Source organism: Stenella coeruleoalba, assembly GCF_951394435.1.
Source record: "Stenella coeruleoalba genome assembly, chromosome: 14".
Classification (NCBI taxonomy): Eukaryota; Metazoa; Chordata; class Mammalia; order Artiodactyla; family Delphinidae; genus Stenella; species Stenella coeruleoalba.
In genome coordinates, this window is record NC_137160.1 from 39,224,204 (window position 1) to 39,252,150 (window position 27,947).

The 27,947-nt window shown below is 45.5% G+C and overlaps 1 protein-coding gene across 1 annotated transcript in view; it reads right to left on the reverse strand.

Moving 5' to 3' along the window:
* Nucleotides 1-223: 223 nt before the first annotated feature.
* LOC307197261 (uncharacterized protein) overlaps nt 224-27,947 on the reverse strand; it is a gene marked incomplete at both ends in the record, with an annotated part of 61,480 nt that continues 33,756 nt past the window's right edge. Inside the window, one exon of the mRNA XM_079943030.1 lies at nt 224-334. Coding sequence (XP_079799156.1) covers nt 224-334 — 111 coding nt within the window. The remainder of the gene's footprint in view (nt 335-27,947) is intronic.

Below are 27,947 nucleotides of genomic sequence, written 5' to 3' on the forward strand. Positions count from 1 at the left end.
CAGAAATGTTCCTACTCCTGAGTAGCTTTATCAAGAAGAGCTACTCCAATTCAAAAGGGTCTGCAGTTACTACTGGTGAATCACTTGCATCTCCCTTCTTTCTGTGTGACTGTGAGTGAAGACAAGGTCAAAGCTATGGTGGTTTCTCCAAGATATTTTAAGGCCTCAATGAACCCCCATTTCGTGGAAAGTTGGGACCAGCTGGGAGGGACAGTTGTCGCTCTTACCCAGTGTCATCCTGGAAGCCTTCTAACTCGTCCCGTTGCTCGGCCAGGGTGGCCTCCAAGTCCAGGTAGGTGCCGTTGTGGGAGAGCTGCAGCGTGCAGTCATCTAGCTGCAAGAGAAAGAGTCTGTTATGCCCAGCCTGCTCCTGGGATGGGGATCTGTACAGGGAAATCACATCAGGTTGCCCTCATGTGTTTTTTAAAATCCAGCATTATTCTGAAATTTGGATCCTAACTGGAAGAAGTAGCATGTTCGTACAAATAGATTGGAAGCAAACCGCAAAACAGGTAGACAGAAATGGCACCTGCTAAGGGAGTGATATTGACAGGGCGCCCAATACGTGGGCAGGGGAGAGAAGTACCAGGCACTGGGCTAACGCCACTTTCCACGCTGAGGGGCCCAGGGGAAGCCATGGATTTGGGGAGTGGAGACCAAGATGCCGATGGGACCACTGATTGAGAGACACAGAGTTTAAAAGGCAAATCTGGTGGAGAAAACATGCTGTTTCCTTTGACTCAGCGAGAAGCCTACTTATTCAGAGTCTTTGGTCATAGCTGGGCCATTATAATTAATAGTCGCTCAATAAACATTTTTACAATTGAACAAAAAGAAACATTATCCGGGCTTCCCTGGTGGCGCAGTGGTTGAGAATCTGCCTGCTAATGCAGGGGACACGGGTTTGAGCCCTGGTCCGGGAAGATCCCACATGCCGCAGAGCAGCTAGGCCCATGAGCCACAACTACTGAGCCTGTGCGTCTGGAGCCTGTGCTCCGCAACAAGAAAGGCCACGACAGTGAGAGGCCCGCGCACCGCGATGAAGAGTGGCCCCCGCTTGCCACAACTAGAGAAAGCCCTCGCGCAGAAACGAAGACCCAACACAGCCAAAAATAAATAAATTTATAAAAAAAAAAAAAAGAAAGAAACATTATCCATCTGAATGACGATATATCCAAATTACAACACACCAAAGAGGACCTTAGGTCTCTTTGTTACTAGCCTCATTTTTCGAAAACTTATTTAACAAATCTTATATATTGTTAATTACATCCCATTCATAATTCTAAGCACTTTACATATGTTACATCATTTGATTCTCACACAAACTCTTCACTTCTTTTGGTGTCCCCATTTTACAATGAGGAAACTGAGGCACAGAGAGAGACTAAGTTACCTGCCCAATGTCACATCTGATAAATGGTGGAGCTGGGATTTGGATATAGGTGATTTCAGTCCAGGTCATGCTCTTGACCACTATGCTCTGCATCTTCTCTATGGCCAGAGACCTTCTAAGGACTTGAAAATATGCTTTCAAAACACAGCTTATGTCATCTGAGTGTTCTGGTGTGGCCCAGGTAACGCCACGTATTTACCAACCCCATTCCCTTTTCCCCCTGGGAACAGAGATCACATATCCCAGGCCTGTAGTTGGGCTACTACCATGTAACTGAGTGCTGACCACTGGAATATCAGTGAAAGGAAAGAAAGGTCCCAACCAGCCTGGCCATAACACCCCTGCAGAACCATCCACCTTTCTTCTCGTGTCTGTGGCTAGATGCAGAGGAGCCAGAGAAGACTCCCAAGTCTGGAAACCGACAGACCCTGGAGAGCAACAGCTCAGGTTCCTGAATCACTGCATGGAAGAGAGCATTCTGCTGCCTAGCCTCCACTGACCCATCCTGGACAGTGACAAGAGCAAGACGTGAGCCTTTGTGGCATTATATGACATTTAGAAAAACCAATACACTTAAAACTACAGGAAAGTAATTTTATCAAAGATTAACATTATGAGGAAATCCAAGTGTCTAACTTCATGCTTCGTTTCTCAGGCTGTAAGGACAGCTCTGATTATTCATCCACTTGGGTGAGTTAAGGCTCTTATTCCAAAATGCCAGGAGATTGAGGAAAAGTGGAGGCAAATACGTGGCCGCTTCAAAACATCTAGGTAAAGGCCTGATAATCCTCCTGGTGTAAGTGAGATTTCAAACAAGGAATTAGTCTCCTTTGATAGAAAAGCTTTGCTTATTATCCTCAACAAGAGAAACGCAGACTGTCAACTTGTCCAGAATCAGCATCTATAACAAGCTGCTAATTCTTGCAGAAACCCCGCAGTTCCGTGTTTCTGGTTATCCTCAACAGAATGAAAGGAATTTGTTCTTTATTATTTGTAAGAAATAGTTAAATCACTTGAAGGGGTTAATCCTATTTGATTCACTTGTTTTATTTCTCTAATAACAAACTATTAAAGGCGTGCTGGTGAGGGTCAGCATTCCTGACTGGCATTTTACAGATGGATCATCCCATCTGAGAAAGCAGAGACCAAACTGGCCAAACTCACTGTGCTGTGGTACGAGAGGTGTGCCCAGGGTTTGGGGGCAACACACAGGGGAGCTGGCTTCCCTGCCTGCGGAAGCAGCAGACAGGAAGGATTTCCTGCAGAAGGCGTCTCCTGGGCTAAGGGTCTCCTGCGGGCTGAAATCAGACTTTTATCATTGCTAGGTGGAAAATTCCACTGGAAACGGAACCCGTTACCATGTACACTGGACCATGTGTAAGTAGAGCTGTAATCACTGCAGCTCATCCTTGCTTTTAACTCCTATTGACATTTTCAACTAATAAAGCTTATGTGGTCCGTTCTGTTGATAGTATCAACACTTCTGCTCATTTTTAATCCCACATATAATCAACAGACTAGCAGATGGGGATAACAAAAGCCCTTTAAGCCATAACAATTTCTTTTGTCTCCATCCCTGGAAATGTTTGAGTCCAAAGAAAGTCCAAAGAAAGAAGCTTCTGGATAAAAAGTTTCTGCTTCCCCACTAGGGGGTCGAAGGCATTCTGAGGCTGTGGTCCACACTCAGGCCAGACAGAGAGAACCGAGTCCAAGAGGAAGTACTGCTGTGGTGTAGAGAGGCAGGATGTGCATGTGTATGTGGTATATATATTCCACCACGGCCCGTTTCAAGCTACCACCGTGAAGTCACTGAGCGTGGAGCTAAAAAAAGTTACACAGCAGCTCACCAGCATATAGTATTTTTATCATACAGATCCAGGAGATGTAAGTAACCTCCCAAGCATAGGTAGCAGAAAAATGTAATGAAACAATTAGGCAGTGACATGTTTTGAGTATTTTTTTTTTATTGAAGTACAGCTGATTTACAATGTTGTGTTAGCTTCAGGCGTAGAGCACAGTGATTCAGTTATACATATATATGTACATATATTTGAATACTTTTTACCTTTGTTTCTTTTTTTATAACTGTTTATTTTTATAAATATCTGTTTTTTGGGTTTTTTATTTTTAATTGTTTATTTTTATAAATATCTGGGGTTTTTTTAACATCTTTATTGGAGTATAATTGCTTTACAATGGTGTGTTAGTTTCTGCTGCATAACAAAGTGAATCAGCTATACATATACATATACCTCCTTTACCTTTGTTTCTAATGTAACTTTTATTCGTTATACATTTATGCAGGATAATTTAACTTTTAATAATGGCTATATTGAACAAAATTCCTGAGATTTATTGATCAGCCCTTTCGAGCCACCCAGGCCAGCCCCAGCACACGCTGCTTCTGGCCCTCCTGGGTCATGAACTTGAGGCGCCTCAAGAGGAGACTAGCAGGGAGCAGACGGAAGCCTGAGCGACCCTGTCCCGGGCTTTGAGCCCCCACCACCCCCCAGCCCTACGCTCTTCTCCTCAGTTGGGGCAGAGGTGGATCACTGGGGCCAGCAGATACAGCCCCATCCTTACTGGAAGCCGTGTTTATTTTCCACATCATCTCCACCCATAGCTTCTGCTTTGATCCCCAGCCGCTGGGGCGAATATCTGGTTTGCCTCACCGCTCACCCTGGCGCGCCAAGCATCTGCCTCCACATGCCACCGGCGGCCCCAAATCACAGCAGGAAGCCCTACCGTGTCCCCAGCCTGCTGACCACAGAATCCCAAAACCTTAGCAGAACTGCCTGTTCTCATCATCCCTCTCCTCACAGCCAGGGCATCATTAACTATGCCACTTCCATAGTTCAATTTTAACAAAATTATATGTCAGGCCCAGGCTGGGCACCAAGGAACACATAGACGCTTCCTTCCCTCAAAGATCATTTTGTCAAGAAAGTATGACACACCAATAGAACACAGGAGCATAAAAAGTCATTTAAGCCAACCGTCCAAATGTGTGAAAGTTCATCCTCAGTTATATTCCTTCTGCTATAATTAGCGGCCACAGCCTCCGGAGACCCAAGCATCCTCTATAATACGGCCCCATCCCCCTGCCAGGAGAAAGGCTCCCTTGACTTCCTAAGCCAGGTGTCACAACCCTACCTCCCTAATTAACAGTTGGGCAATTTGTACAAGTCCTTCAACTAAAAGAGGGACGATGACTCTGTGCCTTTTAACCCCTCAGGAGGTGTGGGGGGATCCTCAAGTATGCCTATAGGAAGGGGGCAAGGTCAGACACTGACCCCCTTAGCGAGCCGGGGCACATGGGCACGAAGGGGTCCCAGCAACACAGGCAGCCCGTAAAGACACCAAACAAACAAACACACACTGCCCGCTCCGTTCCACAACATGAGCCCTGCCGTCATTACACCCCAGACACACACGATTAATATTTAAACCATCACATGAGCCAAAGAGTAGGAATACAGGGCTCTTTGGCTGGACTGACACACAAAGAGTGAAATCCCCTCAGCACTTTGGGGTTCGGCTTTAGGTATCATTGTTAGAAACAAATTGATAGGTACACGCCAAGTGCAGTCTTCAGTCTTGTCAGGGACAACTAAGTAACAGTTATGAAAGAACGCAACAACAATGGGAACAGGCAGCGAGTGGCGGTTCATTCCAATCTGTTTATTAGAAAGGTTTGGACAGAACTGTCCAGACTCTGCCTACAGAGTGAAGGACTCAGACACCTCCCTGCCAGACCAGTTCCTGACGGGAACCTCAATTCCTACTGACACGGAGGCAACCTGATCCCCTCCCTGGGCCTTTCATGTCAAATGTCTTGCCGAATGACTTAAGGGCCCTGGAATTTCCTGACTCCAGTGATTTTCGTGTCAACCCTCATACCCTGGGAGCACGTCCCCTGCACTCCTTTCTTGGCCCTGGGTTCGGTGGCCAGGACACCGCCAGGCACTTCAGGACATAAGACAAAGCCAGAAGTCCTGCGGAAGATAACATGGCAGGACGATCACAGGAGAGCGGTTAGGGTAGGTGAGGGGCAGTGAGAGTGGTGTGGCTGGAGGACCAGGTTGCAGGCTCTGAACCTGTAGCCAGGAATCGGGGCGGGGGCGGGGGGGGGACAGGGTGCTGGGGAGGAGGTCAGTCACAGAGCCACATGAGGGACCCTTCCAAATACTTTGATATTTTGTGCCACTCCTCCGGGTCAAAACAAACCATTAAACGGGCCCTCGATCTCTGGGGACATGGAAAGAGCCCTCCGCTCCTGGCAGACAGCCTGGACAAGGTCACTCGTTTTCCTGACAGTTCCTACAAAGACAGTGCGTTCAAAAGGAAATGGCAGACTCACCATCCTGGGGAGGAACAATATCTGAAACAAGGCTGATGTCACGCCTCAACTTATACATTCTTTTCTTTCCTTAATCCGGTGAAGTGGCGTGTTTCTGGGTGGTTTAATGATTATCTGGGTTTGGCAGCAGGTCTAGAATAATCCTTAGTCTAGGCAATAAAGTTCTGTGGAACTCTGAAATAGATTTGCACGGAACTGTCCCATAAATATACATGAGGTCTATCCGTTAAGCTCATTTTGGTAAGAGTTCAGAAGTGGGAAAATATATGCTGATTTTTAAAAGAAAAAACCTAAAATAAATGCCATTTGCTTATGTCATTTCATGGGTTCCTCCCATCCCTCCATCCACATCCCTTGCATGTAATTTTTGCAGCTCCCTCCATCAAGAGGTGGATTCTTTCTCTGCTCCTGGAATCTGGGCCGGCCTGTGTCTAGCTCTGGCCAACATGGTAGCAAATGTGACACAGCAGAGACTTGAGAGGCACTTCCTCACTAGGGCCGGGCTCTCCTGTTGCTCTTGGAACTCTGTCACCACACGAAGAAGCCTGGGTTAGCCAGCCTCCAGGGTACCTGGTCGCTCCCGCTGCCCCTGCCAACAGCCTGCCAACTGCCACCCGCTGAGCGAGGCCACTCTGGGTCACCAAGCCTCCAGATGAGCCACCAGCTGATGACAGACACAGGAGGGAGCCAGCAGTTATGAGCCAAACTGGCCCAAAGCACAACTGCCCAGCAGACCCACAGATTTGTGGGCCACTTTTCATGGCTGTTGCTTGAAGTCAATCTCCACTTCCCCTGAGCCTGCCTCCTCCACCCACAGCAGACAGGCGGCCCCCCAGGGGTTGCAATTTCACACTCGAAGTGCTCCGTACCTGGATCAGCGGTGGGTGAGAGGCTCACCCACCAAGGTGCCGCTGAACACACTATGGCACTGCCAGCTCGGGGCAGGAATGCCAGCACCATGCCCAGCCCTCAGACGCCACAGAGCATACATGCCTGGCTCTGCCCCGGCCAGAGCCCAAGCCCCACCAGGGACAGAGGCCAGCAGCAGTTGCTGGGTAGAAAAGCCTGGAGCCCCAGGGAGCTGGGGAGCAGCCAGCGGCAAAGCCCTCCCGTGGACGCAAGGAGGCAGCAGCAGGTGAAACCCCGCATGAGTTGTGGCTCTAAGCCCTCGGAGCATGTTCCATTGTCCCATCATACAAAATGCACATTCAAAGGTTAAAAAGTAGGAAGACTTTCAAAACAGCACCTGCAAGTGCAGGGCCCGCACTGGCCCCGCTCCTGGCTCGGAAGTGAAGCCCTGCTGTGGGCCCCATCTTGCTCCAGGGCCGGGTTCACTGTGGGCACTCCGAGTGCCCCCAATCCAGGCTCATCCCACTCGCAGAGCAGCACACAGGCCATGAGCGCGTCAGACGGTCCGTTCTAAGAGAGCTACACCATATCCTCCTCCAATCGTGCTCTGGTCGCCAGGCAGTCATGTAGCTTATGGCTTCCCTCAACTTGGTGGTTCCTTCTAAAGGCAGCAGGACTACAGACTGGACTTAGCTGACAAGCAAAATGAGTCAGGAAAGAGAGCTTTCCAACAAGCAGGGCCGCATGTCCCTTTCACAATTCTTAATAAAACCTTCATAAAACCCTGGCTCAGCCATTCAAGCTTTTGTGGGCTTCGGTTGCCCCATATCCCATAAGTGCCACTGCCAAGGGACAAGGTGGAGGGCACACACGCCATTTCCTAAGACGGGCAGTGAGGACATGGTGCTCATTTCGTCATCCTTCAAACTATACACACCATCCACATTCACCCCCTTCACATGTATTAACACACTTCACAATAAAAAGTGAACAGTTTCTTACAAAGATGTAATTTTACATATTTTAAAAATAAAAGTAACACTTGGTCAGTTTTCTTTCGAAAAAGACCAAATGAAACTGACTCACATGATATCAGAAGAAATCGGTCCTGTTGGCTAATCTCAACAAATCATATTTAAACTTCTAAATCTCTAGGGGCCCATTGAGCCTCTTCGGAACAACGAATATATCATGGTACTTAATAAATGTTTTAGGGTCAAGGTCAAGGATATTTTTGAAGATCTAGCATATATGGGTTATGAAAAAATATGAATGTATTTACTTTGAAAGCGGTTGGATTTTACTTCCTCAGGAACCTTTAACAAGTTATGTTGTTTATGGCCAGCAACCTCAGGGAGAGAAGCAATGTCCTGAAATTGACTTAGGCAGTTTCCAAATCAAGCCCCACACTTCTATTTAAGTCAACAAAATTGCACAGCTCACCAACCAAAGGCAAAGACCTCTGCCAAATTCTGCAAGAAAGACAAAAGGCAAGTTTCCTCCCATTAAGAGCTTAAGCTGAGTGGGTGTGATAATCTGGGAGATATTTGGATTATTTTAAAGGGCCTTTCTATCATTAAATAAATAACCAAAAATGCATTAACTTTCTCTCTTGAAAAGGCTGAACTATATTTACTTGCGTTTACACGTACCTTTTTCCATTTCCTGTTTCTTTTCAGTCAAGTTGAAAAACAGTGTCAGCACCAAGTTTCAGTGTTATCCTTAATCTATTATCATTCACTCATTCAGATGAATAATGCTTTCCTGTCCACCTTCTCTGTGCCAGGCACTGTGCTATGTCCTAGCATGACAGACCAGGCTTCAGGGCTGTGGATAGGACCAACCACCAAACAGGGAAATAAGGGCAAGGAGTTAGTCACCTTTCCTATTTCTGTTCTTATTTTCACTGGGGAAGGAGTGCAGGGATCAGGGAGCTGAAGTATGATGGATATAAAAGCCCTGACACAGAAGGAGTATGAGGAGTTGAGATACAAAACGAAGGCAGGCCAAGGGCTCCGGAGAGGGAGTCTTCCTGGCCACAGCAGATTTTAGACTTGATTCTAAGGCAACGAGAAGTCGTGAAATTGGTTGTAAACAGATGCATGCAGGATCAGCTTTGCAGTATGATGACGGAAGGGGGAAGACAAATGAAGAGGCCACTGCAAGAATGGGGGGGGGGGCGATTTGAAGGTGTCTTGGACAATAGTGGAAGCAGTGGAAATGGAGAGAAAAGAAGAGAGAGGGGTAATATAGGGAAAGAGGGGAAGGGAAGAAGGAAAAGTCAGAACGACTTGGTGATTGATAAGATGTGGAGGCATCCTTGCTTGAGAGTGTCTTGCTTCAGCAAATTAATAAATGGTGCTACCATTTACCAACATGGGAAACATAGAAAAAGTTGTTGGCGGCAGGGAGATAGGATAAAATTGGGATTTTTGTTTTTAAGATGTTATGTCTATAACAAGTGGAGGTGTTGAATAGAGAAATAGAGTTGTGGGTTTGGGCATGAATAAAAACATGGTGGTTGAAGTCCCACAAGTGCACTGGAGAACCTAAAGACAGCAGCTAACTTTTTGTGGCTTGAGGATCTGCAGTGGTGCCCCCTTTTTCATTCCTAAGAGTGGAAATTCGTGCTTTCCCTTTTTTTTCTCTAATAGAGGTCCTTTATTCACTGATCAGTCTTTTCAAAGAACCAACTTTTTTTTTTAACATCTTTATAGGAGTATAATTGCTTTACAATGGTGTCTTAGTTTCTGCTTTATAACGAAGTGAATCAGTTATACATATACATATGTTCCCATAACTCCTCCCTCTTGCATCTCCCTCCCTCCTACCCTCCCTAACCCACCCATCCAGGTGGTCACAAAGCACCGAGCTGATCTCCCTGTGCTATGCGGCTGCTTCCCACTAGCTATCTAGTTTACGTTTGGTAGTGTATATATGTCCATGCCACTCTCTCGCTTTGTCACAGCTTACCCTTCCCCCTCCCCATATCCTCAAGTCCATTCTCTAGTAGGTCTGTGTCTTTATTCCCATCTTACCCATAGGTTCTTCATAACATATTTTTTTCTTAAATTCCATATATATGTGTTAGCATACGGTATTTGTCTTTCTCTTTCTGACTTACTTCACCCTGTATGACAGACTCTAGGCCCATCCATCTCACTACAAATAACTCAATTTCGTTTCTTTTTATGGCTGAGTAATATTCCATTGTATATATGTGCCACATCTTCTTTATCCATTCATCTGATGATGGACACTTAGGTTGTTTCCATCTCCTGGCTATTGTAAATAGAGCTGCAATGAACATTTTGGTACATGACACTTTTTGAATTATGGTTTTCTCAGGGTATATGCCCAATAGTGGGATTGCTGGGTCATATGGTAGTTCTATTTGTAGTTTTTTAAGGAACCTCCATACTGTTCTACATAGTGGCTGTACCAATTCACATTCCCACCAGCAGTGCAAGAGTGTTCCCTTTCCTCCACACCCTCTCCAGCATTTATTGTTTCTAGATTTTTTGATGATAGCCATTCTGACTGGTGTGAGATGATATCTCATTGTAGTTTTGATTTGCATTTCTCTAATGATTAATGATGTTGAGCATTCTTTCATGTGTTTGTTGGCAATCTGTATATCTTCTTTGGAGAAATGTCCATTTAGGTCGTCTGCCCATTTTTGGATTGGGTTGTTTGTTTTTTTGTTATTGAGCTGCATGAGCTGCTTGTAAATTTTGGAGATTAATCCTTTGTCAGTTGCTTCATTTGCAAATATTTTCTCCCATTCTGAGGATTGTCTTTTGGTCTTGTTTATGGTTTCCTTTGCTGTGCAAAAGCTTTGAAGTTTCATTAGGTCTCATTTGTTTATTTTTGTTTTTATTTCCATTTCTCTAGGAGGTGGGTCAAAAAGGATCTTGCTGTGATTTATGTCATAGAGTGTTCTGCCTATGTTTTCCTCTAAGAGTTTGATAGTTTCTGGCCTTACATTTGGTCTTTAATCCATTTTGAGCTTATTTTTGTGTATGGTGTTAGGGAGTGCTCTAATCTCATACTTTTACATGTACCTGTCCAGTTTTCCCAGCACCACTTATTGAAGAGGCTGTCCTTTCTCCACTGTACATTCCTGCCTCCTTCATCAAAGATAAGGTGACCATATGTGCGTGGGTTTATCTCTGGGCTTTCTATCTTGTTCCACTGAACTGTTTTTGTGCCAGTACCATACTGTTTTTGTGCCAGTACCATACTGTTTTTGTGCCAGTACCATACTGTATTGATTACTGTAGCTTTGTAGTCTAGTCTGAAGTCGGAGCCTGATTCCTCCAGCTCCGTTTTTTGTTCTCAAGATTGCTTTGGCTATTCGGGGTCTTTTGTGTTTCCATACAAATTGTGAAATTTTTTGTTCTACTTCTGTGAAAAATGCCAGTGGTAGTTTGATAGGGATTGCACTGAATCTGTAGATTGCTTTGGGTAGTAGAGTCATTTTCACAATGTTGATTCTTCCAATCCAAGAACATGGTATATCTCTCCATCTATTTGTATCATCTTTAATTTCTTTCATCAGTGTCTTATAATTTTCTGCATATAGGTCTTTTGTCTCCCTAGGTAGGTTTATTAAGTTTGCTTTCTATCTCATTAGTTTCTGTTATCTTTGCTATTTCCTTCCTTCCACATTCTTTGTGTTTAGTATGCTGGTTTCTTCTACTGTATAAAATCATAAGGTTTTCAGTCTTTCTTCCTTTCAGTCATGTGCATTTAAGACTATAATTTTCCTCTAAGTAAGGTTTACCTACAGACCACAAGATCTGATATGTCATATTTTTATTATCTTCAGTCCAAAATATTTTCTAAATTCCACTGGGATTTCTTCTTTGACCCATGGGTTATTTAGAAGTGTATTACATAATTTCCAAATATTTAGGAATTTTCTAGCATCTTTTTTAATGTTGATTTCTAGCTTAATTTCACTATGGCCAGAAAATATACTCTGTAAGATTTCAATTCTTTAAAATTTCTTTTTGTAATTTTCTTGAAGTATAGTTGATTTACAGTGTTGTGTTTACTTTCTGCTGTATAGCAAAGTGACTCAGCTATACACATATATATATATATATATATATATATATATATATATATATACACACTTCTCATAGTCTTTTCCATTTTGGTTTATCACAGGATACTGAATACAGTTCCCTGCACTATACAGTAGGAACCTGAAATTTCTTGAAACTTATTTTATGGCCCAGTAAATGCCAAGGAAGTGTACTCAACAGCTGCAGTGTTTGTTAAGTGAGATTCTCAAATCTCCTCTATCTGTATTGCTCTTAATCTGCTTATTCTATAGAGAAGTATATTAATCTCCCACTACAACTGTACATTTTTCTATTTTTCCTTTTAATTCTGTCAATATTTGATTGACTGATTGATTTATACTTCTTACTGAAAATATAATTTCCTAGTCTTTTAGCACCACAGGATTTCTTCTTATCTCTAGTAATGTTTCTTGCCTTAAAGATTATGTCATCTGTTACTAGTATGACCACACCACTGGGTTAGAGCTGCATGGCTTATCTTCTTCCAGTTTTTTACTTATAATATCTGGTACCCATATATTTAAGATGTATCTCTTGTAATTAGAATATAGTTTTTTTATCCAATCTTGACAATCTTAGTTTTTTAATAAAAGTATTTAATGAAGTCTGTTAACTCTAAAGTGATTGCTATTGTTTGGGTTCAAATCTACATGTTCAATATTTGACCTACATTTGACCTCCATTCTAATTTCCTTTTTTCTCCTTTCTTGGCATCTTTTGGTTTAATCTGCTATTCTTTATTATTCCATATTTCCTTTCTATTTCTTTATGTTATTCTATTTATTCCTAGTACATATTCTTTTATTAATTCTTTCAGTAATTCACCCTTGAGATAATCACATGGCTTCCTGACTCAACAGAACCTACTACAAATGAATGTTATCACTTCCCAGAAAAGGTAAGGGCAATAGACCACTTTAATATGGCCTATACCTTTTGACATATTGAGAAGTATATTCTGGACCCTATGACATAGTATTGTTTTAGCAGTCAATATTCATTTAAATTTACACACATATTTACTTTGGTCTCTGTACTTCATTCCTTCCTATGTTTCTGCGCTTCTGTGATAATTTCCTTCTGCCTGAAGAACTGTCTTTAGTATTTCTTTAGCGAGAGTGCATTGGCAACAAATTTTCTCAGTTCCTATTTTCTAGAAACATGTTTGTTTCACGTCCTCTTTTTTTTGTAACAGCTTTTTTGAGATATAATTCACACACCATACAATTCACCCATTTAGAGTGTACAATTCCCTAGCTTATATATTCAGAGTTGCCCATCCATCACCACAATAAATTTTAGAACGTTTCCACCACCCCAAAAAGAAACCATGTACCCATTGGTAGTAACTCCTCATTCCCACAAACACACCCCCTCTATACCTAGAAAGCACTAATCTATTTTCTGTCTCTATAGATTTGCCTATTCAAAACATTTTATGTAAATGGAATCACACAATAGTCTTTTGTGACTAGCTTATTTCAATTAGTATAAAGTTGTCAAGGTTCTTCCATACTATGGCATTTATCAGTACTTCATTCCCTTTATTGCTAAATAATATTCCATTACATGGATATACCACATTTGATTTATCCATTTATCAGCTGAGGGACATTGGGTTGTTTCCACTTTTGGGCTATTATGAAGAATACTACTATGAACATTTGTGTACAAGTTTTAACATAGACATATATTTTCATTTCTCTTGGGTATGTACCTAGGCGAAGAACTGCTGGGTCACATGATCTCTATATTTAATATTTTAAGAAACTGCCAGGCTGTTTTCCAAAGAGGCTACACCATTTTACATTCCCACCAGCAATGCATGAGGGTTCCAATTTATCCAAAACTTCACCAGTGCTTGTTTCTTTGTTTTTTATTATAGCCATCTTAATAAATTTGAGTTGGTATTTCATGGTTTCAATTTGCATTTACCTGATGGCTAATGATTGTGAGCATCTCTTCATATATTTATTGGTCATTTCTGTATCTTCTGTGGAGAAATTGCTACATAAATTCTGTGTCCATTTTTAAATTGGGTGATTTGTCATTTTGTTGTTGAGTTGTAAGAATCCCTTACATATTGCAGATACAAGTCCTTTATTGGTTATATGACTTGCAAAAATATTCTCCCAAGCTATGAGCTGTCTTTTCACTTTCTCAGTGGTGTCCTTTGAAGCACAAAAGCTTTTAATTTTGATGAAGTACAATTTATCTATTTTTCCCTTTGTTGTTTGTGCTTTCGGTATCATATCCCCTTTACTTTAAAGGATATTTTTGAAGGATACAGAATTCTAAATTAGCAGTTATTTGCTTGGAGTACAGGCATACCTTGGAGACATTGCAGGTTAGGTTCCAGACCACTACAATAAAGTGAATATTGCAATAAAGTAAGTCACATGAATTTTTTGGTTTCTCAGTGCATGTAAAACTTATGTTTATACTATACTGTAGTCTAAGTGTGCAATAGTATTACGTCTGAAAAAAAATGTACACACCTTATTTAGAAAATACTTTATTGCTAAAAAAATACTCACCATCATGGGACAATGCAAGGTTGTCACAAACCTTCAATTTGTAAAAAAAAAAAAACACAGTATCGGGACTTCCCCAGTGGTCCAGTGGTAAAGAATCCCCCTTCCAATGCAGGGGACGCAGGTTCGATCCCTGGTTGGGGAACTAAGATCCCACATGCCACAGGGCAACTAAGCCCACGCGCCACAACTACTGAGCTCGTGCACCTCAACAAGAAAGCCCACGTGCTGCAAACTACAGAGCCCACGTGCCCTGGAGCCTGCGTGCCACAACTAGAGAGAGAAAACCCACACGCCACAGCTGGAGAGAAGCCTGCATGCCGCAACTAGAGAGAAACCCAAGCAGACCGTGCCGTAAGGAAAAGATCCCTCATGCCTCAACAAAGCTCCCGTGTGCCACAACTAAGACCCAACACAGCCAAGAAAAATGAGGAAAATAAATAAATATTTTAAAAAAACCAACAACACAGTATCTGTGAAGCACAATAAGATGAAGTGCAAAAAAATGATGTATGCCTATACACACGAACTGTAACTCCGCTGTCTTCTAGCCTACATCATTTCAGTTGGAACATCAGCTGCCAGTATTACTGTTGCTCTTTTGAAGATAATCTATTTTTCTCAGGCTTCATTTAATATTTTGTCTTTAATTTCCATCAGTTTTACTATGAAATGCTTATGTGTGGTTTACCTGTATTTATCCTGCCTGGGGTTTATAGCACTTCTTGAACTTGTGGCTGATGTCATTTGTTAATTTTAGAAAATCTTGGCCATTATCTCTTCAAATATTGCTTCTGCCCATTCTCCTTTTTCTCCCATTCTAGGGCTCCAATACATATGTTTTAGACCATGACCCATATGCCTATCATGCTCTTTTCTGCATTCTCCATTTTTTTGCTCTCCATATATCTTAATATCTTCTACTGACCTACATTCCACATCATTAATTTTCTCTTCCTCTGTGTCTAATCTTCAGAGTGAACCCACCTACTCCATTCTTAATTTTTTGTATTTTTCATTTCTACATTTCCATTTGCTTCTTTAATTATATATATATATATATATATATATATATATATATATATATATATATATATATCCATCCCTGTTTTGTTTTGTTTAAATTCTCCATCTTTCCTCTTTCGTTGAATGTATTTCTCATAACAGTTTTAGAGATTATATCTGGTAACTCTAGTATCTGGATCACCTATAGATATTTCTATGGTTTCCCCCAATCCTTGGTCATGTCTCTGGATATACCAGGCACATTTTATTGAATACAATCACTGTTTACAAGAAAAATTTTCAAGGCTCTGGGTAATAGCTTCCTTGCAGAGAGGATTTTCCTTTAGCTTCTGACAAACTGTAGATCACCTTAATCCAATTAATGACTGAGCTCACTCAAAACTAGGTTTCAGTCTTTGTATGCCTGGCCTGTTTTCAGTTAACACTGACTTCTAGGGTGTAACCTTTAGGGGGTCCTAACTGAATGCATGGAGTGTTTATTGGGATCCATCTATCTTGGTGAGCTCTGATCTCTGTTTCTTTTCTCCCCAGCACTATGAAACTGAGAGTAGCTTCGCTTAACTTCTCAGCCTCCTCACAGTCACTTTCTGCTTACCTTCATAGTCTCTGCACCTGCCATTGATGAACTGGTATACGCACCAAGGTGAAAAGAACTAAGAATGTCAGACTCATTGAGTATGACCTCCGTAAGTCTCCCTCCACTCTGGGATCTTGGCTTCCCAAGTCCTGGCTGCCTGGGAACTCTCTAGTCCCTTCAAAGAAGTGTTTCTTGTCCTTTGTCTACCTTATCTGGGTGTTCTGGGTAGAAGTATTGGTCTGCTACAAGCTAGTGCATTATAGCCAGAAGTGTAACCAAGCAGGACCCTATGAGGCCTTCCTGGGACTGACCCGTTCCACATATCCTCTGCTGTGTCTCCTCTCTGAAGTACCCAGATAATAGTATCTCATGCATATTTCCTGAGTTTTTCAGATGCTAAAAACCACCACCAAATGGAAGAAATTAACTACTTGATGATCATGAACACATACTCCCAGACCTTCTGGCACCTAAGGATTGATAATGTTCACTCCCGTTATCTCAGCATCACAGAGAATTGTGCACGAGCCGATCACATATCCTGTGACGACCTCCCTCACCTTGCCTTTAAAAATGCTTCACTGAAACCCTTCAGGAACTTCAAGGTTTAGGGGGCATGAGCCAGCCATTCTCCTTGCTTGGCCCTGCAATAAACATTTCTCTGCTCCAAACCCCCGACATTTCAGTTTGTTTGGCCTCACCGTGCGTCAGGCACACAAGCTTCCTATCGGTAAAAGAAGCAGAAGCCCAAACATCTACTTAATAGTTTAAAACATTTACTATTCACTTGACATGAATTAACATTAATTATTTAATCCTCACACAAGGTATAAGGAAGGTACTACTATTATTCTCATCTTCTAATCAATGTAAAACTGTGGGGGCTTCCCTGGTGGCGCAGTGGTTGAGAGTCCGCCTGCCGATGCAGGGGACACGGGTTCGTGCCCCAGTCCGGGAAGATCCCACATGCCGCGGAGCGGCTGGGCCCGTGAGCCATGGCCGCTGAGCCTGCGCGTCCGGAGCCTGTGCTCCGCAACGGGAGAGGCCACAACAGTGAGAGGCCCGAGTACCGCAAAAAAAAAACAAAAAAAAACTGTGGAGCACAAACTCACAGAAAACTGTAATTGACCAAACAACTTGCCCAAGATGACCACAATTAGTAGCAACTCAACCCAGACAGCCTGGCTCCTGAAACTGTACTGTTAGCTACAAAAGTATATCTAATAAGGGGGGAAAGGCACAGAAGTAAGCCCTCTGCAATTCAAACATTTAGAGATTGCATCAGAGAAAAGGAGACTGAAGAGGATCAGCCAGAGGGACCAGAGGAAAACCAGGAGAAGGCTGTCTTATAAGCCAAGGGAGGAGAGTATTTTAAGGAGAACATGGTAAACTGAGACTGTTACAATTATCATTTGAAAATAACCAGGCCTAGTGTTATCAGCTGCTCATCCCTTCACACAATAAAAATTAAAACCTTTGCAGAGACACTGGCATATCCAGTCCTCACATCCCATCCTTCTGCAAATGGTCACAGATCACACGCTGTGTACCCAGTATATTGTGCTCACCTGCCTGCCAAGGTGAGGTTGGGCAAAAGCACTCCTGAGAGCTAAACCACAGAAGCAAATTCATTCACTGAAAAGGGAACACTTCACAATTAGAGAAACCATGCAAATGTGACAGCGCTCACTGATGCTCTGTAAAGTCTTCAAAACTTCTACCTAAAATTTACAAGGGAATTTATATTATTGCCTCATACTTCAAAAATCTCCATTATTCACAGTCACTGAAAGAGAAAGACTGCAATGGGAAATGTAAAGAAAGTTGTCAACATGTGAAGACTTTGTATATTATGACAAGAACGAAGAGTCAGTGAAATGGGGAGAAAGAGAAGATCTAGGGGAAGGAGCGCCTTACTTCACTCCCATGAGCCACTAATAAAATAGATCCACTAAGAATAGGACTTATGCATAGGGCCACCTATGCCCACTATATAATTTGCAAGACCCAATGCAAACTGCAGGGCCCCATGTTCAATTCCTCTCTCAGCAGTCTCTCTTTCGACCTATAGAGGTGGCATTTTAATCTGCGATTTATTACTGCCCTTCCTTGAGCTCAGGGATACTCACTGGGCTTGTGTAGACCCTCAGCGGTGCCCACAACCCACCTGCACAACTCAGCACATGGGCACGTGCCCACCTGCACCAGGCCCCTGCTGGGGCACAGTCCAGCGGAAGTCACCGGGCGGGGTGGGCAGATGGCGCAGCCCGCATCAGAGACCAGGTGCTGGGGAGGCAGAGGCAGGCAAAACCGCACGTGAGCAGAGGCCTCAAGCCCCCCAGCGCATGCTCCCTCGTCCCATCAGACTTTGCTTAAAAGACACAAAATCAATAGTAAAATTAAGAATTTCAAAACTGTGACCGTAGAGCATGAAACCCCAAGTGCAGGGCTCTGTGCAGACAACAGTGTCACACACCCGTGAAACCAGTCCTGGGGTCACCACTTACCACTGCCCCCGGGGTTCTAGGTTGTGAGCTAGAACTGGCTAGTTGACCACCTGCTCCTCTGATCTACCCCCCTCCCTGTGTGGTGGGGCCTTAGAACATAACTGGGAATCACAAGCCCTACTGCCCAGTGCCTCTGCCGTCCCTAGAACAACGGTCCTTAAACTTCTGTGTGCACACTAACCTCCTGGGGGACAGTGTGTAAGGGAGCTTCCGAGGTCACGCCCCAATATTCTAATTCTGAGGGTCCGGGTGGGCAGGGCTCAGGACACTCCTCATTTCCCACCATCCCCAGGTGATCTGATGCTGGGGCCTGGGGCTCCACTCCGAGAACAGGTGCCAAAGACACCTAACTTGAGCTCCCCTGGGGGAGGGCAGAAGTCTCAGATTAGGTTGAGCACCAAGAACAGAAACTGCAAGGGGGTTGGGGGGTGGGGGGTGGTACCGATCTCTCCGGAACTTTTCCCTCTTCACCCAGTCCCCAGTCCCGCTCTGCCATATTTGTGTGCAGTGTTTTTCACGCTGAAAAAGTATGTCTCGGGATCCAAGTGTGTGGGTATTAACCCAGTGCCCCAGGGAAGGTCCACTGACTAATATCCTAGGAAAACACACAAACGGGCCAAGAATCCAGCTCCATCCGGCATGTGTGACATGAACACCCAGGAAGAGAAGCCACACCTCAGGGAAGTCCAGCTGGCCGTGACTGTGGACTTCTAGGAAGAGATTTCAAGAACACTAGAGGTGAGCTGCCCACTAGCCAGGAAAACCAGAACGCCCGAGTCACTCCAGGGCGTCCCCAGAGATCGGCCTTGGGGGGAAAAACTATCAGCCTCAGAGACACAAGGCTGGGTCTCCAGGCCTGCGGCTGCCACCAAAGCAGCGGTGGAACGTGGGGCCAGCCAGTTACGGCATCTGTCGAGGGAGACCGGGGACACCAGAGTGCAACCTGCAACTTGCTGCTGCGCTCATTTCGGCCCACGTGGCCGTTTAAAGTATACATGTTTAGTTGCCAACGGTTAAAAGAGATTTACGTGAAATTCAGGTTTCCAGCATCTCTTAAAGAATGGGAGGATCTGGAAACCCGGGGCCATCCCTTCCAGGCCCAGGGAGGCCGGGCTGAAGCAGCACCCTCCCTTTATTTGGGGCAGTGCCATCCCAGTCCCCCGGGCCACCTGCCCACCTGGCTCATGTCCATTACTCATCTGGACAACCCTGGCTCAGGTGACTCCAAAGTCCTTTACCCTCAAACACTCTAGGATTAAATGTCCAGTTTCTTCATTTAGTTTCAACCATACATAACACCCATGTTCTTCTCAATAACCAGAGGATTTCAAAAATCAGCAGCGTGAAATCAGCAGGGTGTTTTACTCTACTTCATTCCCTTAGTCATTCATTAACTAGATGACCAGACAACTCTAGTTTAGTGATCAGCTGGAACCCCTCAACCAAACACTCCACTCTTCAGTAGCTCACTGAGGTCTGTGCTGTCTTTAAGATCCTCAGCAACCCAGGTACCCAAGTCAGCATCCACTGCCCCACTGTTTGCTCCTTCCTGTCACCAGAGCAAACAGAAAACCCCATCAAGATGCCTGAAGCCCCGGTAAGGGGGGCCTTGCGCAGCGGCGATGCCTCGCCACACCTGGCATGACGAAGAGTAGGGCTGGTGAGAGCTGTAATTAAAGACTGGTGCCTGTACGCTTTGCCACAATTTTTTAAATCCAATTTTAAAATCCGCAAGCATCCATGTTTTTCTACATTACAACTTGTCCATTTTTAATTGAAAAAAAAAAAAAACCCACTGTCCTGAGCAGTAGACCACACATGTCCTGGACAGATCCCTCCTGGGGCTCCCAGGCACTGATAGACAACCACAGGCAGGGGACGGCAAAAATGGAAAACTTCCATTCGTGAGGCCATATGCTCCAGTAAATTGTCCCTGAAAAACCTCCATATTGTCATCTTTAATTAGCGTTCGATAAATGTTTGAAGAGAAAAAAGTCATCAGCTCCTCTGAAGTTATTCACATTATACAGCAGCAGAAGCAGAGCTAACACTATAACCATGTCTGAAATATTTCGGGATCCCGTTCATTATGCAGGATACACATTTCTGGAACGAAAAATCAAAATTATCAGCACACGACTCAAGTATGTTCTGAGCTCATTTGAAAGTCTCAGACCTTCAATATATAAAAATAACTTTGAATCTAAGATGGTTGATGATCAAGTTTTGGAATCAATGAAAATTTTAAACATAGCACATTTTCTGGTAGTGAAAATCCCATGTGAAATTTTGAATTTATAGACTACTGCCTGTGAGATTCAAATCAGTCTTCAGTCATCTTTGGGGATCCAGAGAAACTTTACAGCTAAAAAGCATACTCCAATGTTGGCTTTTTAAAAAGTCAAAATCAGAATTTTCTTCAGGTCCCAGAAGCGGTTGCAGCGGCTTCAGCCAGAAGCCGTGGCACGTCTGTGACAGGCCCTGGCTCGGGTCCCTTTCTGGTTGGGCACTCAAGGTAAAAGGATGCAGGTGTTTCTGGAAAACAGTTCATCCCTGCCACTTGCACAGAGGTGCACACGTGAACCCGACTGCCTCCTTGTTTTTGTAATTCACCTAAACGTGGAGCTGCTCGTGGCCACCACACAGTTTGGTTAGGCAGAGAGTAACCGTTCCCAGGTGCTTAAGAGGAACACTCTGGCCAGGCTGACACTGCAGCACCAGATGTGTCTGGTATATGAACACGTCCTCCGTCCTGTAAGCTTGCCACCAACCCGCATTCTATTCTTGCAGCAAGAGGCCCAGACCATCGTCACGTGCACAGGCACACCTGCTTCTCACACACCTTCATGCACCCTCACGGAGGGTAGTGGCCAATGGGTGGGAGCCATTCGTGCTTCAGGCGCCCTGTGCTGACCCTTCAGAGCCGCCGCTCCCTAGCAACAGAGGACTGCAAGGGGCACCCACATTTCTGCCCACCTGGAGGCTGGGAACAGTGACGTGTGCAGCGACATCCCCGTGGAGCAAGCTGGGCACCCCACACACACCCCGAGACAGGAGAGGGCTGGAGCAAAAGTGACAAAGGGCTCAGAGCTGAGAAATGCTGGAATCCTTGACACGAAGACTCCAAGTTCAGAGCTTTTTCTGCTGGGTGACTCCCATGAGCCCAGAAGGGGTCCTGGAGACTCACAGCTGCTCCCAAGGCCAAGGAGGGTAGGGACAGGCCTCAGGCACAGCTACTGAAAGACAGGGGCACACGGCCAGGCATGCTGGGCTGAATGTGCTGAAGGTGACACTGGAATGCTTCAGAAAGCCTCTCCCCAGCTGTCGGGCCCCTTACAGGATTGATTAAATTAGCCCGGAAGCTCTGAGCCAGAGTGGCAGGCAGGACGATTCCTTCTCTCTCCCCATTCACACTGGAGAATTCTAGTTAAACATACAGTCGCCTTATCAGTTTTAGTTGTCAGGGCAAGTCAGAAAGTGGGTTTCCTGGTACAGAACATCCCGACCATGACTGAGAGCGGCCTGCAGAGCTTCTCTGTCCCTCAGGAAAGCCAGCCATGGAGGTTTCAGACTGAGACATTCCGGTCACTGCGCCGGGACTTAACAGCCATAAACGCTCAGCCAAAAACTGCCTTGATCTACCTCTTTAATAGGCTGAGGACGCCAACTTCTAGAAAGGGGACAGTACCTTTATAGTGGTAGAGAATTCTTAAATTCCCTCTTTTATGTTTTTTAAGAGGTATTGAACACCTGGTTTATGCAAGACATGGTGTTAGCTGTTGTTGAAAGCGTGATTCCTGTCTCTGAAACAGGTCATCTGAATATAGTTCCTCCTAGAACAAAGGTGGGACGTTAATACTGACCCCTGAAAGTCTACTCATGTGAGTGTCAATTTCTGGGCTTTTCATATTTCCCTTTTTTTTCCTTGATGAATAAGTATTATTAAAATGTAATCAGTAAAAAAAAAAAAAAATTATTTCTTTTAGTACACTCAGGGTGGTCTGATCCGTGCTTCCTAGCCTTTAAAGTGGATAGGAATCACCTGCAGATCTTGCGAAATGCAGACTCTGACTCAGTCAGTGGGGCAGAGCTGGGATTCTGCATTTCTAAGGAGAGCCCGGTGACGCTGGTGTTGCCAGGAGGGGAAGGTGGGCAGTGAATGGGGGTGGAGGAGGGAGGGCGAGCACACACCTGTTGCGAGACGGGGAGTCAGGCAAGGCCTCCTGAATAAAGTGACACCTGACTCTGGCCAGGAATATGGACGTGATTTCAAAAGGCCCTTGTGAAGAATGGAGGGATGGGTAGGGACAAAGTCTCAGAAGCCAACAAGAAAGAAAAGAAGAGAAAGTACTTGCTTGACTTGTGATGCACTAAGGCGTCCAGTCTGACTGCTGGGTAGGGTAGCAGTTCCCAAACATGAGCATGTAACAGTCATCTGGGGGCTTCTTCCAATACAGAACGCAGGCCGCACTCCCAAAGTTCCAGGATCAACGGCAGGGCGGGATTTGCACGTCTAACAAATCCCCAGGTGATACTGAAGCTGCTGCCCAGGGACCACACTCTGAGAACTGCTAGGATGAGGTTTGTCAAACAAAGACAAAAGATGCTCCACCCCTTTGGGATTGACATGTATATACTGATGTGTATAAAATTGATGACTAATAAGAACCTGCTGTATAAAAAAATTAATTAAATTAAATTAAAAAATTAAAAAAAAAAAGATGTTCCACCCCAACCCCCCAGACATTCCAGGGAGGACAAGTGGACTGCCCAAAAGAGGCGGACTGTTCACATCTGGGAATGACCATGACAGCTCACGTTAGAGCCTGCCAAGGCAAAAATGGCTATAAACCCCAAAGGGCAATATCGTACATTCCTCTGGATTGGCTTTAATCCATCCCATCCAATTAAGTGAGGACTACATGGAATCCTTTGTCTGTAAATGAACTCCTGGAGAAGAATTCAGGTTGACAAATGACCACCCCTACACATCAGCGGGTCAAGTGTTCCAAGACCACATCAGTCAGTGGCAGCGGTCTTGGCCCTACAGCCATCCTCTCCAAAACTGATTTCCTCAGTCCCTCCTTCAGCAAGTAAAAATAGGACCCTGAAAAAGTCTAGAAAAGTCAGATCTCACAGGTGGAGACAGTGAGCTTCTGGAGCTGAGTCTGAGATAAACCCGGGGGCACCGGCAACTCCACTGACATCCGGGAACCAAGGGCTGGTCCGTGCAGGGTGAGTCAGGCAGAGGCTGCCACCGGCCAGGGACAGAGTGGGGGGCAGATGCACAAAGGGGACGACAAACCTCTGCCCTCAAGATGCTCCCAGGCAACAGCTGAGTGAGACGCACAAGCAAGTAAATGGAGGAGAGCGTGAGCCCGGGGGGCAGAGATTGATTCAAACCAAAGGGTCCTCTCCTTGGCAGCACCGTCAAGCCACATGGCAGAGCTGGCGGTGCTGTTAAAGCGTCACAATGCCAGAGGCCCACCTCAGGTCAACGAAGTCAGAATCTCCAGGAGCTGGGGCCCAGGCAGAGGGATACTGAAGGCCTAGGCCCTTCCAAACCTAAATCTGGCCCCTTAGCCCACAGGCCAAGAGCTGGATCCAGCCCTCGTGGTGACAGGCACAGAACATGCCATCGTGCCTGACCTGCACCAATAAAGAAACATTCCTTCCAGGAACTGCCTGAGCTGTGATGGGAATGGTGGTCCAGGACTGCAGAGACACACATCCTTCAAGTGTTTTGCCCCTCCAGTTGGCTTGAAGACAGAGGGGGAGAGGAAGACGCCCTCTGTGAGCTGTCAGAGATGCCACTGCCCCAACCACAAGGTCAAGTTAAAGTCCTAAACCACACACTCCAGCAGGTAGGAGCGCTGGCCTGAAGCAGCTCGGTTCCTGACACACACACACATATCCTTTCACCCCGAGCTCTGCCGCAGCCCTGTGAGACAGAGTCATAATCGTCCCCTACCGCTGCCCCAGCTGCCAGAGGAGAAGCTGCAGTCTTATATCCAGAGCCAGCCCCTGTGTGAGCCAGTCTTGAGGAGGAAGTGGGGGAGCCCAGAAGAAGGGGTACCCTACATCCTCACAGATGTCTTGGGGCCACGGGTGCTGCAGGAAAGGGGACCCAAGGAAGCCAGTTATCAATGTGTTTCCCTCTTAGCTCCAGATTCACCCTTCAATACATGCTGTGCAATAATGGAAGGACTTCCTTCAAGCATTTCTCCGTTACAGCAGCACAGTGTTAAGCTTTCTCAGCAGAAGGTGCTGGAGGGACGCTGCAGGAGGAAGGAGCTGCAGGGAGAGAGAGTTGATGGTAAGGGGATGAGGACAGCCAGTGAGCCTCTGCCCAGCCCCCTAGCCAAAACGTGCTGTCTCCCAGCATCCTCACAGCCCCTGCACAGCCCTCCCAGTACAGACCTCGGGCCCTCCAGGCTTCCTGCCCACACTAGCATCCTCATTCCCTCTGCTCACTCGTTGCCTCCCCCCAGTCTCATCTCCTGTGGTCCTCCTGACAATATGGCCTTCCAGACAGACACCTGTGCTCCAGCCTCCTGCACTGAGTGCCCCCTCCCACTGCACACCCACACCAGTACCACAGCAGCTCGCCCACCCTGCCTGAACCCTGGAGGCTTGCTTCCTGTTTGCCCAGTGACTGAAGACCAGTGAAACCAGCGAACTTGTCTGCCCTCCAGCATGCTCAACTACACCTTCTCCAACAAGGTGTGAACCCCTTCCCAATCTGTCCTTCCTCGGATGCTCTCCCTCAGCCCTGGGGTACCACAGAGAGTTTTCATTTATCTTATAGTTACTCTTTCATCATAGTTTAGTAAATCCTTGTATTCAACTTCCCCTGTTTAAATCACTGTGTGGTTTCTACCTCCTAACTGGATCCAGACCACTACAACAGGAGAACTGTCCCTGACACACACCCCACAGAAGCTACACAGTAATAGAGGGCATCACCCAGGCCAGCAAACCTTGCATCATTCATCTGCTGACATCGGTGTACTCAGAGGGACAAGGGACCCCCTAGAGACAGCCTAACTTCTAGTGTAGTTTGTGACAATCAGTCCTGTTTCTTTGTCAATTGAGTACCTACGGAAGCCAATAAGAGTGGCTCAGACCCTCTTCTTGAAAATTCTTAAATTATCCACCAACTCAAAAGTTTTTTGTATGCTTACTGACAAAGGGTATTTCGCAGCCTATTTCTATCAAACACCAGAAGGGAAAGTCATTTGTACCTTATTGTTTATAATTTTTCACCCTTTTACAAAAGAAAACAGGAAATAATTGGATATACACCTCTTTGGAGGAAATCAGAAGCAGCAGAGCCTTACAAAGAAATTAGTACTCAAACTTTGTGATCTGGATGTAACAGGTATTAAAAGGGCAGGGAAACAGCTCAGGAGGGAGCAGAGAATATCTCCTCTCGAGGGCAGGGGGAACGTCAGGCCAGCTCCAGAGTCTTCCCAGCAGACAATCATTTTTCAGTGACTAGCCTGCCTCCCCATATGAAGCCAGCTCACACAAGCACTGGAGGCAACAGCCAGCTTTTCACAGGTTGGATCCCTACTGGACAAACTGCCCACCAACGTGGTGGACCACAAGCCCCAATCGACCACTGGTCACCACCTTCAGCCTGCCCTCACCAGCAAGGACCTTATCCAACTCAGGCAAAGCCCATCCTCAGAGGTTGTCTTCAAGTTCCAAGAGGAGGAAGTTGATTGTAGGAAGCAAGAGTAATAAGGAAGTCTGTTCTGTAATTGTCAGCATCATGGCTTAGCTGGTTTTCCTCCAGCAACGCATAATAATAAATCCTTACATTTATAGAGCATCTTACAGCGCTCCAAATACTTTCACAAACGTCATTCCTTTTGGTGAAGGAAATCTCCTGCTACTTGAGATATTTTTTTTCTCTCAAATGCTTTGTTTTCACCTGGTCAGAAGCTTCTGTGTAATTCACTCCATGATGTAAAACACAGACCACAACATTAAGGGTCACCTCCACAACACGAGGAGAAAACCTACGACTTTTTAAAAGCTAATACATTTGGTTACTTTGCACTTCACCTGGTTAATTTCAAGCCAGATCTAACTTGGTGGGTGCCCACTGAATGATTCCCCCCCACAGGTAGATGGAGAGCGCCAGCACTCCTACACTCAGGGCAGCTCTGTCAAGTTCAGAAACACCCTCAGGACCAGAAGCAAAGGCAGCCCCATGAACTCCTGGTAGACATGACTAATCAATCATCACATTCATTGTCCTGAGACCTGACCTCAAAATTGCACCCCAGGCAGGCATTATCAGTTGACGTCACTTGGCAGAAGCAAGAGAAAGCTATTTGCCCTTCCTCAGTCTCAGGTGGCTGGGGGCAGGCCCAGCAGCGCCCTGGGCTCCCTGTTTAAATTACTCCCTGGGATTCCCTCTCCTATTGGGACGTGGCTCGTGGGTCCCTGCAGGCATCCCAAGACATCTGTAGCCTTCCTGGGAACCTGCTCACCTTTGGACAAGACCACAGTGCCAGCTGGCCTCACCCCTTCTTCAGGTCCATTCCCATCCTTCACAGCTAAAACTCAACTCATCCACTCTCTCTTTCTACGTCTCCCTAATACGGAAACATCTCCAACACCTTCTTCATTATCACGAGGGAATATTTTTTAGAGATGTCAGTCCTCACACACAACGATTTACATCTCTCTAGAATCTTTTTATGTCTTCAGCACAACGGCTATATATTTATGAAATAATGATGGGCGAGGGAGTGTTGTACTTCCTGGTGGGAAGAAACATGGAGACTGAGGACAGCTGAGGACAGCAGCAGACTTCACTTTGCTTTGCCCACAGGCAGACTGTGGGCCAACAGTGTGGGAGGACAGAAGAGAGGCTAGCACCCACACACTCTCTTGCAAGCTGCACACACACACACCAAAGGTTTCAGAGCGGAGGGACATGGTTGGTGTTGAGCTCCAGGAATCCTTGTAGTTCCATAGACCAGCAGTTCCCCAACCATTTTGGCACCAGGGGCCGGTTTCATGGAAGACAATTTTTCCATGGACCAGGGTGGGCAGAGCGGGGAAGATGCGGTGGTGATTTCATGATGATTCAAGCACGCTACATTTATTGTGCACTTTATTTCTATTATTATTACATTGTAATACATAATGAAAGAATTATACAACTCACCATAATGCTGACAGGAGGTGGAGCTCAGGTGGTAACGTGAGCGACGGGGAGCAGCTGTAAATAGAGATGGAGCTTTGCTCGCTCACCCACCGCTCACCTCCTGCTGTGCGGCCTGGTTCCTAACAGGACAGGGACTGGTAGCGGTCTGTGGCCCAAGGGTTGGGGACCCCTGCCGTAGGTAACAGACTAGGAAGGAAGCTATCAAGGTGCTTTTAGGTAAGAGTCTTGAGGTGTGAAATTGGCAAGGGCCAGGGATGAAGCAGGAGGGGGCGATGGCCTCCAGCTTAGCCCACCGTTTCTCTGCACTCACACCCTAGGCAATTCCAGCTCACTCCTGGCTTTGATGACCACCCATCCCTTGCTGACTCCCTTCTGTAGAGCCCCGACTTAAACTCCAAACTTACAAATGCATTGCCTA